This window comes from Podarcis vaucheri (genome assembly GCF_965113315.1).
Source record: "Podarcis vaucheri genome assembly, chromosome: 5".
Lineage (NCBI taxonomy): Eukaryota > Metazoa > Chordata > Lepidosauria > Squamata > Lacertidae > Podarcis > Podarcis vaucheri.
In genome coordinates, this window is record NC_138763.1 from 2319556 (window position 1) to 2335766 (window position 16211).

The 16211-nt window shown below is 47.4% G+C and overlaps 1 protein-coding gene across 2 annotated transcripts in view; it reads left to right on the forward strand.

Annotated features, from left to right (window-relative positions):
• The window catches only part of P3H2 (prolyl 3-hydroxylase 2), a 114359-nt gene that overhangs the window by 25134 nt on the left and 73014 nt on the right, over positions 1–16211 (forward strand). Inside the window, exon 1 of one of the 2 annotated variants that reach the window (XM_082224144.1) lies at positions 8792–9216. The exons of the other annotated variant lie outside the window; for it this stretch is intronic. Coding sequence (XP_082080270.1) covers positions 9154–9216 — 63 coding nt within the window. The 5' untranslated portion in view covers positions 8792–9153. Of the gene's footprint in view, positions 1–8791; positions 9217–16211 lie in introns of those variants that run through there. 2 annotated transcript variants of the gene reach the window in all.

Genomic DNA, 16211 nt, shown 5'->3' on the forward strand with positions numbered 1-16211 from the left:
TTCTGAGCACAATTCAAAGTGTTGGTGCTGACCTTGAAAGCCCTAAACAGCCTCGGTCCAGTATACCTGAAGCAGCGTCTCCACCCCCATCGTTCTGCCTGGACACTGAGGTCCAGCTCCAAGGGCCTTCTGGCGGTTCCCTCACTAGAAGTGGGAAGCATCCAAAGAAACTGAATGTTGGAAGATTTGGGACAGACAAAAGAAAATGCTTCTTTGCACAGGGCGTCGTTAAATGATGGATTTGTGCTTCTAGAGGAGATCGTGATGGCCGCCATCTTGGATGGCTTTGAAAGAGGAGGAGACAAATTCATGGAGGAGGAGGAGGAGGAGGGGGCTATTGATGGCTACTAGCCAGGATGGCTATCCTCTGCATCCACAGCTGGAAGCAGAAATGATTCTGAGTTGCTGGAAACCACAGGAGGGAAGAGCGTTGGCCTTGTGTTCGAATCCTGATTGCTGGTTTCCCATAGGAGCATCTGGCTGGCCACTGGGATAACCAATGCAATTCTGGGCCTCATCAATAGGAGTATAGCATCTAGATCAAGGGAAGTAATAGTGCCACTGTATTCTGCTCTGGTCAGACCTCACCTGGAGTACTGTGTCCAGTTCTGGGCACCACAGTTCAAGAAGGACACTGACAAACTGGAACGTGTCCAGAGGAGGGCAACCAAAATGGTCAAAGGCCTGGAAACGATGCCTTATGAGGAACGGCTAAGGGAGCTGGGCATGTTTAGCCTGGAGAAGAGGAGGTTAAGGGGTGATATGATAGCCATGTTCAAATATATAAAAGGATGTCACATAGAGGAGGGAGAAAGGTTGTTTTCTGCTGCTGCAGAGAAGCGGACACGGAGCAATGGATCCAAACTACAAGAAAGAAGATTCCACCTAAACATTAGGAAGAACTTCCTGACAGTAAGAGCTGTTCGACAGTGGAATTTGCTGCCAAGGAGTGTGGTGGAGTCTCCTACTTTGGAGGTCTTTAAGCAGAGGCTTGACAACCATATGTCAGGAGTGCTCTGATGGTGTTTCCTGCTTGGCAGGGGGTTGGACTCGATGGCCCTTGTGGTCTCTTCCAACTCTAGGATTCTATGATTCTATAACGGGATGCTGGACTAGATGGGCCCCTGGCCTGATCCTGCAGAGCTTTTCTTATGAGAGAGGTATATCAAACTGGTAGATAATTTATTATGGTGGGAGACCAGCTTATAAAACACACTTGGGGTACAGTCCCAGAAGGAAAACAAGCAATTAAAACAATGTACAACAATAAATTTAAAATAAGTGTTTAGACACTTAACTTTAAGATAAACTACCGCAGGGAGCTGACCCAGAGTCACCCATGGAACCAAGTTTGGGGATTTTCTTAACAGACTAGTTTAAGTTGGCAGATGGTCTACGCCTAAAGATCAGTACGCAGAATCTGGGGACCATCCGCGTCGTCTTCTGATCTTTGCCTAACAGGAAAAGGTCGAATTTTTGCTTTTCCGGGAGGTCAGCGAGCCTCACCAGCAGGGGATCAATGGTCTCATTACGTGCCTCTTCATAAAAGGGACATCTAAAGAACAAGTGCTCTGAGCTTCCTATCTCCCCCAGTGAACAGGCTCAATGTCTCTGAGAAATGAGATAAGAATCCAATGTCTTTGTTCAGACATCAAAGATTCTGCAAAGATTCTGACATCAAGAATCACAAAACAGAGAAACCAGTAGGAGAACACTTCAATTTCCCAGGACATTCTATACAAGATCTCAAAGTAGCTGTTTTACTACAAAGGAATTTCAGAAATAGACTGGAAAGAGTAGCTGCTGAATTGCAACTCATTACCAAACTTAAAACCATGGAGAGACCTGGTCTGAACAGAGACATTGGATTCTTATCTCATTATACATGACTAGCCATTTTTCACCTTCTCACCCCTTGCCTTTTCCTGTAAGACCTATTGCAGTCGTTAAGAGTCGTCAACAGGCTCATCTCAGCTATCTGCCAATCTCCCATTCCCACCACCCTTCTGAGTAATACCCCTCCCCACCTTCTCACTATATAGAAGGATCTGGCAACTTCTGTTTCAGTGTATCTGAAGAAGTGTGCATGCACACGAAAGCTCATACCAAGAACTAACTTAGTTGGTCTTTAAGGTGCTACTGGAAGGAATTTTTTTATTTTGACTATGGCAGACCAACACGGCTACCTATCTGTAACTGGAACCTGAAAATAGTAACAGAAGTGATAGCATCAAAAGATGTACACAAAGCAACATAGGAAAGTGCAACATGGCCAGGTTTAAGCTGTTTCATCCCAGTGTCCAGCCTGACTGGCTTGCCAAGAGCAGAACTCGCCGTTCGGTGCACCACACAAGCCGCCTCAGTTCCAGAGTGATGAGCGGCAGGCAGGATTTGCAAGTACCGTGAACAAACCAATGGGGCTGGACTAGATGACCCAGGAGGCTCCCTTCCAACTCCACAATTCTATGAACCTCGTGGCCAAGTGCAGGGCAGAAGAAAGGAAAGGAAGCAGGTGCCCTGGGCAGGGAGATGCAGTCCGCGGAAGATCCCCCTTGCCCCGGAGGTCAGTTTTGAAAATACAGAATTAGGAAGATCTTGTCCCCGAGAAGATATCATTTCATGGGATCTCAGAAGCTCACTTGCAGACTTCGGGAAAGCGAAAGAGCCGCGATCGGCTGTGTTCGAGTGGAACCCCTTCCTGAACAACATTGCCTGACAGCTGCATCCTGTTGGAGCAGGAAAAGGACAGAGTTTAACCATCTCCTCTGTGTTGAGGAACAGCTGCAACTGCCTGTCCTCTAAGCCTCTGGCGACAGGGACCAAGACAAATGCATAGGAGGCATAAAGGGTCACCCACACATGATTATTTTGATGTTGATCCGCAGAGTTGCAAAGAAGAACGTGTGGCCTGCCCATTTTAACTTGCTGCGTCTTGACAAACATATGTAATGTCCACCCTTCTCTCCAGTTACTGACATCCTGGAAACCAGCCTGGAAAGGAGATTCATACCTTGGCCAGCACCAAATTTCCTAAAGGACAACTTGAGGAGTTGATGAAGCTTTGTTGCTGATGGAGTCCAGCCTTCCCGGCAGACTTGCCAGCAACCCCTGGTGGCCCTTGCAAGCGTTGTATCTGCACGTAGCCTCTTTCCTTCGACTTAGGATGCTGCCTGTCAGGGTGCCAGAAAGCCCCTCCAGATGTTCATTTTATTTTGCTCGTGGTGGTATTGGGAAAGTTATATGTCATGCTTTTCATGCTGTTTGCACCTGGAAATGTTTTAGGGTAGACATGCTGCCTCATTGCCTATTAGTGCATGCACTGTAACTCCCTGCTGAAATCCTGCAACTTTTCATACCTTGATATTTTTTTTATTTTTTTTTGCGGGGACAGGGTTTGACTTGCTTTTGTTGCCTTATGTGACTTAGCAGTGTCTTCTGCACTGTAGGGAGTTGGAGCAGAGGATCATTCCAACTCTGCGATTCTGTAATTCTTTCTTGCAAAAGTGCCCCTCCTGACAGCAATGAAGCAGCAATATGGTAAGTCTGAGGATGTGTCAGAGAGCAACCAATAAAGTGGAATAAATCCATTATTAATGTGCCAATGAAACATTGCACAACACACCTGCAAAAAGACAACAGGAACACAAGTCTTGAGGGTCCCTGAAGGTGGCTGGGCTTGAGGAATTTGACCTTTGCAAATTCCAGCACAAGCTCACCTGTTCCACACCTCCCAGCCTATTAAGTGGATCAGAACTTAGTAAATTGTTGTGATTAAACTGTGAAGTTACACTCAGAGACAGATCTCATTTTGTAGCACATTTTCTCTCCAAATGCACATTTTTAAATGCATCCTGTTCTCAACATGGCCAAGCAGATTTTCATGTTGGGAAGCCTGTAAGCGGGACCTGAGAGCAACTTCACTCTCCCCAATTGTGATTCAAAGCAATTGGCATCCAGAAACCTCATTTCCTGGACAGGGGAGGTAGAGCAAAGCCATTGTGGTTAGTAGCCATTGATGCTGAAAGCCATCCATAGAATCATAGAGTTGGAAGAGACGACTAGGGCCATCGAGTCCAACCCCCTGTCAAGCAGGAAACACCATCAGAGCACTCTTGACATATGGTTGTCAAGCCTCTGCTTAAAGACCTCCAAAGTAGGAGACTCCACCACACTCCCTGGCAGCAAATTCCACTGTCAAACAGCTCTTACTGTCAGGAAGTTCTTCCTAATGTTTAGGTGGAATCTTCTTTCTTGTAGTTTGGATCCATTGCTCCGTGTCCGCTTCTCTGGAGCAGCAGAAAACAACCTTTCTCCCTCCTCTATGTGACATCCTTTTATATATTTGAACATGGCTATCATATCACCCCTTAACCTCCTCTTCTCCAGGCTAAACATGCCCAGCTCCCTTAGCCGTTCCTCAGAAGGCATCGTTTCCAGGCCTTTGACCATTTTGGTTGCCCTCCTCTGGACACGTTCCAGTTTGTCAGTGTCCTTCTTGAACTGTGGTGCCCAGAACTGGACACAGTACTCCAAGTTGGTGGGAGTGAACGCTCTTGCTTTAACCAGGTGCTGCGTGAAGAAGCAGCCAGCAGGATCTCTGGATCCTGCAGGATTTGTCTACTGCCTCCTGCTTCATTTCACTTGCGACACCATGTGCGGAGATACAATCTGGGTATGCGTCAGCTTATGGACCTGGCCAAATCCAACCCTCTCCCTCCCCCTCCCCTCTCCGCTGATATCACCACCTATTTGCCATTTAAAAAATGTTCACATTTCTTGGCCAGAAATCTCCTGCACTCACATTTAAAAGCCCTCTGATGAAGTGTCCTGGCTTTGACAGACACTGGGCACCGTTCCCATTGACCTCACCAGTCGACTCTTAAAACTCCATCTTAGACACACACACACCGATGTTCCCGGGACCATAAAGCTTTGTGTCCAACCAGCAAGGTTTGTAAATTGGGACTTTCTTGGGCAGCAGGAGAAGCATGGGTCACTGGGAGCCGGTCAGGTGTGAGGTGTCATATGAACAGGTGGTCCTTCTCCAGCTGGGGAGGGAACGCCCTCAAATTTCAGCCAGGACCCAGGAGAGAGGGTTTTTTTGTTCAGCAGAAAGCCATTGCCTCATTTCACAATCTTTGGGGGAGCACAGACTATAACGTTGTTCTTCATTATGCTTGGAGCCCTCACCCAGTTACTGACCTCTGGAAAAGGCAGAGGAATGATCTGGCTTCCCATTCTGGGTCACTGAGGTCCTGTAACTTGAGCTTTGCATCCTACGTTTTGTTTGCCACTTTAGCAGAGGGCCAGGCATGTATCCTGTCCTCCAGAGCAGGGTTCTGCCCCTAGGCGAGACTGCTTCTCTTCCTCTCTGTTTCTTCTTATACCGATTGAAGAAAGAGAAGCTCTGTATCAAGATCAATCCAAAGGGTTCCCTTCCACCTTTGGGTGAATGTTCAGGGAGGCAGGAGAGGCTATATTGTTTATTAATATCATTGCTAACTTGCGCTAGCACATTTCTTTACTTAGCAGAGTCCTACATTCTCCTTTTAAATGCACAGCAGATAGCTGGTTGCAGGCTTGTTTAAGCCTCTTACTGTTAGGTCCCTGAAAAGTTCCCTTATATCCCTCTTAAAAGAATAAACACACGACAATCTTGTGTAAAGTATATAAAAGTTTACTCACATCATCAGTTCACAGTTGGATCCCTGAAGGCAGACTTAAGTTACAAAGTAGATATGTGTGGGTCTATCCCATATGGGGATACTGGCCCCTGTCAGGTGGGCTATTGTAAAAGAACAAGCAACATGTTTATGGTGAATTCTGACACTTCTTTTTCTAGAAAAAATAGCCCTGCTAGGAACTAACTGGCAATTTTCAACTTCAGCTGCTTTGCCAACCTCAAAGGGTTGTTGTAAAATAAAACTGGGGTGATAACTCTGAGCTCATTGGAGGAAGAGTGCAAATGTACTAAAATTACCTCTCTGTGTCCAAAACCAGTGCTTGTCTAAGTAGATCTTAAACTGGATTTCCTTTTTATGTTTTTTTGAATGGGGGAGTTGGAACTCTTCTCCCAAGGTCACTGTTTTGGGATTTTTTTAGAGCACTTTCAGTATAGTGTTGGAAAACTTTAAAACCCACGAGTGGAAAAACCCTGGTGGTAAGAGAGCAGATGAATCTCTTTAATGCACTTTTAAACTGCCGTTGCACAAATGCAGTCCAGATGTGTCGGAAAGGGGACTTGGTTTTCGCAAATCGCTGAGCTGCCGCTTTTGGAAACTGGGCTCAGCTTGAGCATCATGCTTGGACCACTCAGGTACAGAGGCTGCCAGGAGACTGGTGTTGGCGGGCACTGCTCTCCGAAAAGTCTGCTTGCTTGGATGTGAGTCTCAGTGATTTCAGTAGAAATGGCTCTGAAGTCGTTTATCTAGGGAATCAGCTTTTACCTGTGTGGTTTAAAATCAGGTAATTTGGGACTCTGTTCTTACCCTGACATCTCTCCCACCTCTGCTCATTTTCCCAGTCTCCTGTTCTCAAGAGAGTTACATAGGCTTGTGATTTATTTTTTAATGGCCTCGTGAAAATTCATCAGCCTTTTAGTGCAAAATGCACATTTCCCCATGCAAGTTCCCTTAATGCAACACATCTGGTACATTATTTGCACTGATATATGCCTTTGTTTATGCACACTGTAATCTAATGTATGCATTTTCACACTGATTATCTGCAGGACTGCATAGCAAAATTCAGAACAGTCTGAATTTCAAAAGCTAGCTAAGCTTCAGTTTGTATAAGGAGAGCCAGCTGGATCAGGCCAATGACCCGTCAGGTCCAGCATCCTATTCTCACCAGGATGATACCCCAAAGTAAAACCAGCAAGCAGGATTCAAGCACTCCCTTCATGTCATTCTGGACTCACAGCTGTCCATGGAGGCGCAGGATAATTCTGTGTCCAGCGTCCAGGGCGGCTGTTTACCAGCTCCGTCTGGTACGCAGGCTGAGACCCTACCTGCCTGCAGACTGTCTCGCCAGAGTGGTGCATGCTCTGGCTATCTCCCGCTTGGACTACTGCAATGCGCTCTATGTGGGGCTACCTTTGAAGGTGACCCGGAAACTACAACTAATCCAGAATGCGGCAGCTAGACTGGGGACTGGGAGCGGCCATCAGTCTAGCTGCCGCATTCTGGATTAGTTCCGAGGGCCTTCTGGCAGTTCCCTCATTGCGAGAAATGAGGTTGCAGGGAACCAGGCAGAAGGCCTTCTCGGTGGTGGCGCCTGCCCTGTGGAACGCCCTCCCAGCAGATGTCAAGGAAATAAACAACTATTTTACTTTTAAAAGACACCTGAAGGCGGCCCTGTTTAGGGAAGTTTTTAATGTCTGATGCTGTATTGTTTTTGATATTTGGTTGGAAGCCGCTCAGAGTGGCTGGGGAGATGATGATGATGATGATGATGATGATGATGATGATTATTTGGTTTCCAGCATGTAGTATTCAGAAGCATTGCTGACTCCCACTATGGAAGCAGAGCAGAGCTATCCTGGCTAGGAGCCATCGATAGCCCTCTCCTCCTCCATGAATTTATCCTGTCCTCTTTTAAAGCCATCCAGGTTGGTGGCTGTCACTGCCTCCTGTGGCAGAGCATTCCATAGTTTAACTGTGTTCTGTGTTAAGAAGGACTTTCTTTAATCTCTTGTGAATCTCCCAGCATATTGTTTTAGGAAGTGAGAATGTGAAACCTGCTTCTTTCAGTCTGAAATGCCTCTTTGCACCTGCCCTGCAAATGGCAGACAAGAGGCTTCGAAGGCTCCCACACTTCACCCCACAGATCTTCACTGGGTCCTTTAAGGAGCAGGGAGAATGGCCAAGGAAGGATCAATTGTGGAGGAGCTCGGAGGAGCTTGCTTTGTTGCCAAGCCACAGAGGAAGCCAGTCTCAATTCAGAGGCGCTGCTGGTGTGATTTATTTATTTGGATACCCAAAGCCGTTACAAAGCAATATACATGCAACCAAAATAAAACACGTTGCACAGCTGAAAGAATTGTTAAAGCAAGGCATGCTGTCAAATAGGAATTTACTGCACTGAAGAATTTGACTTTGCTTCCCCACAAACTTTTCTCCTTAAAACTGATGCTTGAAAGACAAAACAGGCCACTTTTGCAGAAATGGCATGGGGCCTGTTCCCTGGTAATAATAATAATAATAATAATAATAATAATAATAATGTCCTCATAAACAGCACAAACAAAAGTCAGTAGTAGGGCAAATATTCAGGTGCATGACACACTCACACCCTGACAGAGTCTCTCTTTGGGCAGAATCTGGCATTGCGACCTTCAACTATAGCAGAGTGCATAGTCTGGAATCGCAGAGCTGGAGAAACTTTTCCCCACTGAAGATTTGTCATGCTGGTTATGGGGCGAGGAGTCTGAATAGGCACCTTGGCATGCCAAGAGCTGCATTTGGACAGGCAGGGAGAAGTGTGATCAGCACAAAAACTATGTTATAAGATATGAGATTTCATATGGCAGGGCGCCATCTCAAAGTTTGACAACCTCAGAATGCTCCCCAAAAGTCTATAAACATCAGTAACTTGTCATGTTTCCTGATTCTGAGATGGAATCGCTTTATTACAACATTGATGATGAGGCATTCCCCGTTCTTTGGATTCCACTGGAAATCTGCCAAATGCAAGGACACAGACTGACAGTCAGATCATGTCACCACAGAGTTGGTAGCAGACTCTGCAATGGCAAAGGCAGGTTCCAGCGGCTGCAAAACAGGGATGGAGAGAAAGGAGATTCCAGAATGCAGATGCCTTCTGCCAGATCCCCAGGCCCACAGATGGTGTGCGATGGAAGCCACACCATGCAGGAGAGGGAGGCAGAAAGAAAGCTTCCGACCGTGGATTAATCTAGACATCGTGACATCAATGAGCCTGGGCTGGCTAGATGGCAAGGGGTCCAGCATTTCCAAAGACTGACGGTAGCTGCGGTGGAAAACGGGAGGTTGTGTCAGGTCTCGCCAAGTTCGCTGCGGTGTCTAATACAAGAGGAAAGATCGTTCCCGAGGAAACTCTTGTTCTTTTGAGGGAGCTCCCATCCTTTGGAAATGCGACTTCTTTTTTTTACTCAATGAAAACCCCAGGACGGCCATGGAGGCTGCTCTTGAATGGCTGGGCCTTTGCCAAAGCCCAATGAAGTCAGTGGAAAAAAGTGTGAGTGTTTTAGAACTTGATCTGTTCCCCCTACAGCCTGGTTTCCTCGCTTGCCAGCTTCCAGATGGGGTAATTGGCCCTTCTGTCTCCATACTTTCACTCTTCACTCCCAAACATAAACACAGCTTCGCTGGGCAGCTGCACGGCACCGTTCCCCCTTCCCCTGTACCTGGGAGAGCTTTTGCTGATAGCAGCAATTTTCTCTGCACTGGGAGTTTTTTTTGCTCTTTAAATGCCTGGTGGGCCACAGTTGTTGTGGCCTGCTGGCCTCCCCCCAAGTTGGGGGCTGGTTTCCTTTTGGAAGAGAAAATGCAGGAGGCTAGCACTCTGGATGGCTAAGAGCTACAATGCCTAGGTTCTATGTTAGTGATGGAGGTGATGTTGTTGTTGTTGTTTAGTCGTGTCCTACTCTTCGTGACCCCCTGGACCAGAGCACGCTAGGCACTCCTGTCTTCCACTGCCTCCTGCAGTTTGGTCAAACTCATGCTGGTAGCTTCCAGAACACTGTCCCACCATCTTGTCCTCTGTCGTCCCCTTCTCCTTGTGCCCTCAATCTTTCCCAGCATCAGGGTCTTTTCCAGGGAGTCTTCTCTTCTCATGAGGTGGCCAAAGTCTTGGAGCCTCAGCTTCAGGATCTGTACTTCCAGTGAGCACTCAGGGCTGATTTCCTTCAGAATGGAGAGGTTTGATCTTCTTGCAGTCCATAGGACTCTCAAGAGTCTCCTCCAGCACCAGAATTCAAAAGCATCAATTCTTCGCCGATCAGCCTTCTTTATGGTCCAGCTCTCACTTCCATACATCACTATTGGGAAAACCATACCTTTAACTATATGGACCTTTGCTGGCAAGGTGATGTCTCTGCTTTTTAAGATGCTGTCTAGGTTTGTCATTGCTTTCCTCCCAAGAAGCAGGCATCTTTTAATTTCATGACTGCTGTTACCGTCTGCAGTGGTGACAGCAGTCACAAAATTAAAAGATGGAGGTGATATTTTCCTCCAACTCCTATCACACTGGACTCAAGGACATCCATTGTAGCTGAATGTTGGAAGACTGGCTAGAATGAAAGGAAGGAAGGTATTGGACTCTCCTTTGTGGGAGGTCTGTCAACAGATGTTGGGTAGCCAACCTGGCAGGGAACTTTTAGCTCTGATTCCTGCATTGAAGGGGCTGGGACTAGATGACCCTCACAATCTCTTTCAGCTCTACGATTCTATGAGTTTATGGGTTTACATATATAATGATGATGATGATGATGATGACCCTCACAATCTCTTTCAGCTCTACGATTCTATGAGTTTATGGGTTTACATATATGATGATGATGATAATAATAATAATAATAATAATAATAATAATAATAATAATAATAATTTATTATTTATACTCCACCCATCTGACTGGGTTTCCCCAGCCACTCTGGGTGGCTTGCAACCAAATATCAAAAACAATACAGCGTCAGACATTAAAAACTTCCCTAAAAAGGGCCACCTACAGTTGTCTTTTCAAAGTAAAATAGTTGTTTATTTCCTTGACATCTGCTGGGAGGGCATTCCACAGGGCAGGTGCCACCACCGAGAAGGCCCTCTGCCTGGTTCCCTGTAACCTCACTTCTCGCAGCGAGGGAACTGCCAGAAGGCCCTCGGCGCTGGATCTCAGTGTCCAGGCAGAATGATGGGGGTGGAGACGCTCCTTCAGGTATACTGGGCTGAGGCCGTTTAGGGCTTTAAAGGTCAGCACCAACACTTTGAATTGTGCTTGGAAATGTACTGGGAGCCAATGTAGGTCTTTCAGAACTGCTGGTCTCAGCGGCCGCTCCCAGTCACCAGTCTAGCTGCCACATTCCTGGATTAGTTGCAGTTTCCAGGTCACCTTCAAAGGGAGCCGCACATGAACTCAGTCTCACAGGAAGCAATGATGTCCAGCAACTTAGATGGCTTTAAGAGTGGATTGGGCAAGTTCCCCACAAGCATCTGCTTGGCCCTGTGAGAACAGGATCCTGACTAGATGGGCCATTGGCCTGATTCAGTGGGCTATTCTTATTCTCTTATCCTTAGCCATGAATTCCATATGTCGCTCCCTGCAGTAGACACAAAGAAAATCTTTGCTGCTTGAGCACTGCTTTTAGCCTCTATTGGAACTTGGAAAGGGGAATTGTCTCTCTCCTGGACTTTAGCCACTTTCCTGTTAATACCTCACCTAAATCATTTGCATCATGTAAATCTTCCAAGGCCCTAGGTTGATGAAGAACAGACCCGAAGCTGTCGCAGTCCATACATCTGGATTCGGGTAGATGTCCTGGGAAAGATGGGTTCTTTTGAATATTTGAGCTCGAACACTCTGGAACAGTCTGTGTCTCCCTTTTGGCTCTGAGACGGGTGACCCCTGTTGTTGGTCTTTCTCTCCCTTCGGCTCAGAAAGGTGGAAGGGGGAGACCCCCCCCAGTGGGGCGTGGTCGCCGCAATTAATTTCAAGCTGTGTGGTAATTAATTACAAGGCTGTTTACATGTCAGGATGCCTTGTTTATATCCCTGGGTTTTTCGATGTGAGAGGCCCTGCCAAGTCGCGAAACCTCAGCCAAGACCGTCCGTCTTGTGACACTCAGCAGATGTGAGGGGACCTTTTAAACAAAATTCATTACATAGTTTGTTTTGCCTGCTGAATGGACTTTGGGGGCCAGTCCCCTTTTCTCCCCCCACCTTTTTCCCATTTCTGAAGAGCTGCATGGTCATCTCAGTACTCAAGATTTTGGGATTCCCCTAGATGGGGACGGAGGGGCTGTTTTGCATGGTGTGGAATGACTGGAATTCAAGGGACATGGCTGGAATTCAAAGGACCCTGTGCATATTTACTCAAAAGTAAGTCCCACCATGTGCAGTGGAGAAGAGCACTGTATTGCCAAACTCTGGAATACCCTTAGTCTTTATTATTTTGTGGCTAATATTCAAGGGTGGTGCTGTGGTCTAAACCACAGAGCCTAGGTCTTGCCGAGCGGAAGGTCAGCGGTTCGAATCCCTGCGACGGGGTGAGCTCCCATTGCTCGGTCCCTGCTCCTGCCCACCTAGCAGTTTGAAAGCACATCAAAGTGCAAGTAGATCAATAGGTACTGCTCTGGCAGGAAGGTAAATGGCGTTTCCATGCACTGCTCTGGTTCGCCAGAAGCGGCTTAGTCATGCTGGCCACATGACCCGGAAGCTGTACGCCGGCTCCCTCGGCCAAGAAAGCGAGATGAGCTCTGCAACCCCAGAGTCGGTCACGACTGGACCTAATGGTCAGGGGTCCCTTTACCTTTACCTTTATTCAAGGGTTTGGCAAATGGCCCATCTTGGGGGAAAATATCTCATAAGCTAAAAGGATCTACAGTATCTAACTTGTGGGCAGCCAATGAATAGTATCTGGTTGGCCGCTGTGAGAACAGGATGCTGGAATGAATGGACCACTGGCCTCATCCTGCAGGGTTCTTATGAAGCCACCAAGAATGGGATTCTTAATGGATTTTGGGAGAAATCATTCCTTTTACCTTGAAAAATATACATATTTCCACATGGATTTTCTTTAAAAGCAATAAGAGTAAATCCTCACCCCCACCTCTGAAAATTTTGTGAATTTTTATCTCCCCATTCTGCTTTCAAAAGTACATTGTCAATAACTGATTGTCAATAGCAAAGATCAAACAAAACGCAGAAGGCCCCCCACCCCCCAGGTCTTTTGGCACATCAATGCTTTAAATGTTCTGCAAGGAGGTTCTTTGATCAGAATGGGAGTGGCCCAAACCCTTCCAGGAATTTCAGCTGCTCAGGTTTGGAATTCCAATATTTCTGGCCTCCTGGGTCCCTGGAATGCAGATCCCTTTGGGGTCTTTAAAAGCCCCCTTTGCCTCTATAATTTTGTATGCTAACCGTGCATAATCTTGGATTCTGCAACAGGGTGGAATCTTCTATCAAGGCTGGCCCTCAATCCACTTCTCATTAAAGGGCTTTGCTAATGAGCACATAATAAATAAATATTAATAATTGTTCAGGGCTGACCTCGGTGTGTGTGTGTGGGGGGGGGTCGAGTCTTGGACTCAGGCCATAGAGCAGGGAGGTTTTGGATGTTTGCCCAGGTTTGGACTTTTGGTGAAAGATGGACTTTGGGGCACCAATCAATCAATCAATCAATCAATCAATTCATCATTGTATTTGTGTAGGGAAGGGCGATCTTGTAAGTAAACTGGCTGCTACTTTGGCTTGACAGTGCCTGGTTAATCCTTGCGGGAGGCATTGCCCGCGAATTATTCCAGGACATTGCCCACTCACACAATGCCTCTGTTGAGCTTGTGTCGAAAAACCCGTCAGTGCAGGGCAATGAGTCGTGGAATGTGTGTCTGGGGTCCTTGGAAGCATAGCTGAGGTCAGAGTAATCTGGTTTAGATTGGAAAAAGGGCAGCTGGTGTTCTCAGGCCCCTGCTTTCTTCAAGGAGAAGAGCGATCGGAGGCCAGGCAGGGGTGGCTGACCGCAGGGGTTCGGGATCAAGAATTGTGCCTATTTTTCCAGCTGGAAAAATGCCATTAATGTCGTCTCCTCTCACAGCTGCAGGGCAGCCAATTCCTGGGCCAGATTCATGGCTCTGGGCTCCCTGTAGATGACATCTCTCTTCAACTTCTTTCTGGCAAGGAAGTGCGTACTTTCGGAGGGGGCGAAGAATCCACCCCCCGTTTTTATTTTTATTGTTTTCACGTAATCGTGCATGTAGAAATAGTCAACATTCAACAATGCCCCCCAACAGAAGCACAGGAAGACTTTTCAGTTTAGAGAAAAGGAGACTGAGAGGCAACATGATGGGAGTTTATAAAATTATGCTTGGCCCAAGCAGATAGAGAAAAGGTTTTCTCCTTCTCCCCTAACATTAGAACTTGTGGACATCCCAGGAAGCTGAAGGCTGGAAGATTCAGGAAACATAAAAGAAACTGTGGAGACAGAACAGGTAACTGTTAGCAGATAATAGGGGCATCCCTTTTGATGGCCCAGTTCTCCAAGTTTGTTACTGGTCAGAGATTAATGAACTGAGGCAGAAATCCATGGAAAGCAAGGCTGATTTTCATTATCTGTTGCAACACAGTCCCGCCCCCTTTGTCAGGAGGTGAAGGACCCAAAACAAAGGAACACAACCAGTGGCGTAGCGTGGGTTGTCAGCACCCGGGGCAAGGCAAGTAATTTGCACCCCCTAACCCGTGGATTTGCGCCCCCTAACCCGTGGATTTGCGCCCCCTAACCCTAACCCCCAGATGTTGCGCCCGGTGCGGCCGGCCCCCCCTGCACCCCCCACGCTACGCCACTGAACACAACTCCTCTTAAAAGTTTGCATTTTGGCATGGGGGAGGGCATTCCTTTCTGCCAGATCACCTGGGATAAGTGTCAGGATTACATCAAATACTAGGTGAGGTCAGGCAGGCTGGGTGTCCCATTCCTGAATATGAGCATGTTTTCGCACAGTTCCAGACAGAGTTTGCACAAAGCATGGACATTGGAAATAGGGTTTCGTGGGGTAGTCAGCATGATTACAGAGATGCTCAGCAGGCAGTGGCGTAGCGTGGGGGGTGCCAGGGGTGCCGGCTGCACCGGGCGCAAGATTTGGGGGGGCGCGTTTGGCCAGCCCTCCTCGAGGAAGCAGGAACCCCACTGTCCTCGGACCTCCTCCGAAGCCTGGCGGTGGGGCGGAGAGACCTTCTCCCCGCGCCAGCCTTCGGATGGCTGTCCTGAAGACTTGTGGTGGGAGCAGTGGCGTAGCGTGGGGGGTGCAGGGGGGCCTGCTGCACCTGGCGCAACATCTGGGGGGGGCGCGGAAGAGACTCGAGTGCTAAAATCCACGGGTTAGGGGGCGCAAATTACTTGCCTTGCCCCGGGTTAGGGGGCGCAAATTAATTGCCTTGCCCCAGGTGCTGAGAACCCACGCTACGCCACTGTCAGCAGGATCCGGAGTTTTCTTTTATGTACCTGAGCAAACAGGGCAAACTTCTAGGGTGATTAAGACAATAGTGTTTGCAGATTCTGGGAGAGGAACTCCTTCAGGCGCTTCCCTGATGGGCACCCTGCCCACCAGACCCTGGGCTTCAGGGATTATGGAAGACCCCAAGATTCCCATGTTATGGAAAAATCTAGGTGCAAGGCTGCTCAGTACCCCAGCTGGTCGGACAGAGCCCGCGGGTCCCTGCGGAATAAAGGAAGGAGTCCAGCCACCAACCGGAGCAAATAGCTGTAGATCAAAGTTGATTGCACAACAGGTTCAAAGAGAAATATTGAACCCCGAGGATGGGGTGACAAGGACTTTTAAAAGTTTCTATCTTATCCCAGCATACAGTTCATTAAGCATCATCACTACATCATTGCTACATCAGAAAAGGGGAGGGTTATACATGATCAACATAGGAGGAATGTGTTGGGGCAGCAGGTGGATACAGGATATGTATTGGGAAGTACATTCTAAGCACCTACTACAAAGGGACAATAGAACTTTGGTTTGCATAGTCTGGCACCTGGGCAAGTCCAGAGGAGTGCCTTTGCCTTTGACACCTATGAGTACTGTACCTTCCTGTGAGCATGTGACCTCCTGCTTGAGGGATTACGGCGGGGACCGAGTGGTTTCCAAGTCCTTGGCCAATGAGGCAAATTGGCAGTGGAATGAAGGAAACTGGGAAAGGAGTTGATTTTATATGATTTTTAAAGCTAGGTAACTTCCCTGAGATGTCAAGTCAAAAGGATACATTTATGCATAACATTTGTAACATTTAACAGCTTTAAAGATGTGCCCCCCGTAGTTTCCGTAACACCCACAATGCAAGATAGCATGCACACACGCTATAGGCTCAAGAATCATACTTTTACAAGTGACCTTATACATAGTTCCACAGAGAAAGCCAGGTTTTCCTTGTTTTAAAAGAGTGAAAGTAGTTGCGTGGCGAGTTCCCGCCTCCCCCAGTAAGAATAAAGACACATGACACCGTTGTTTTAGGTTAATA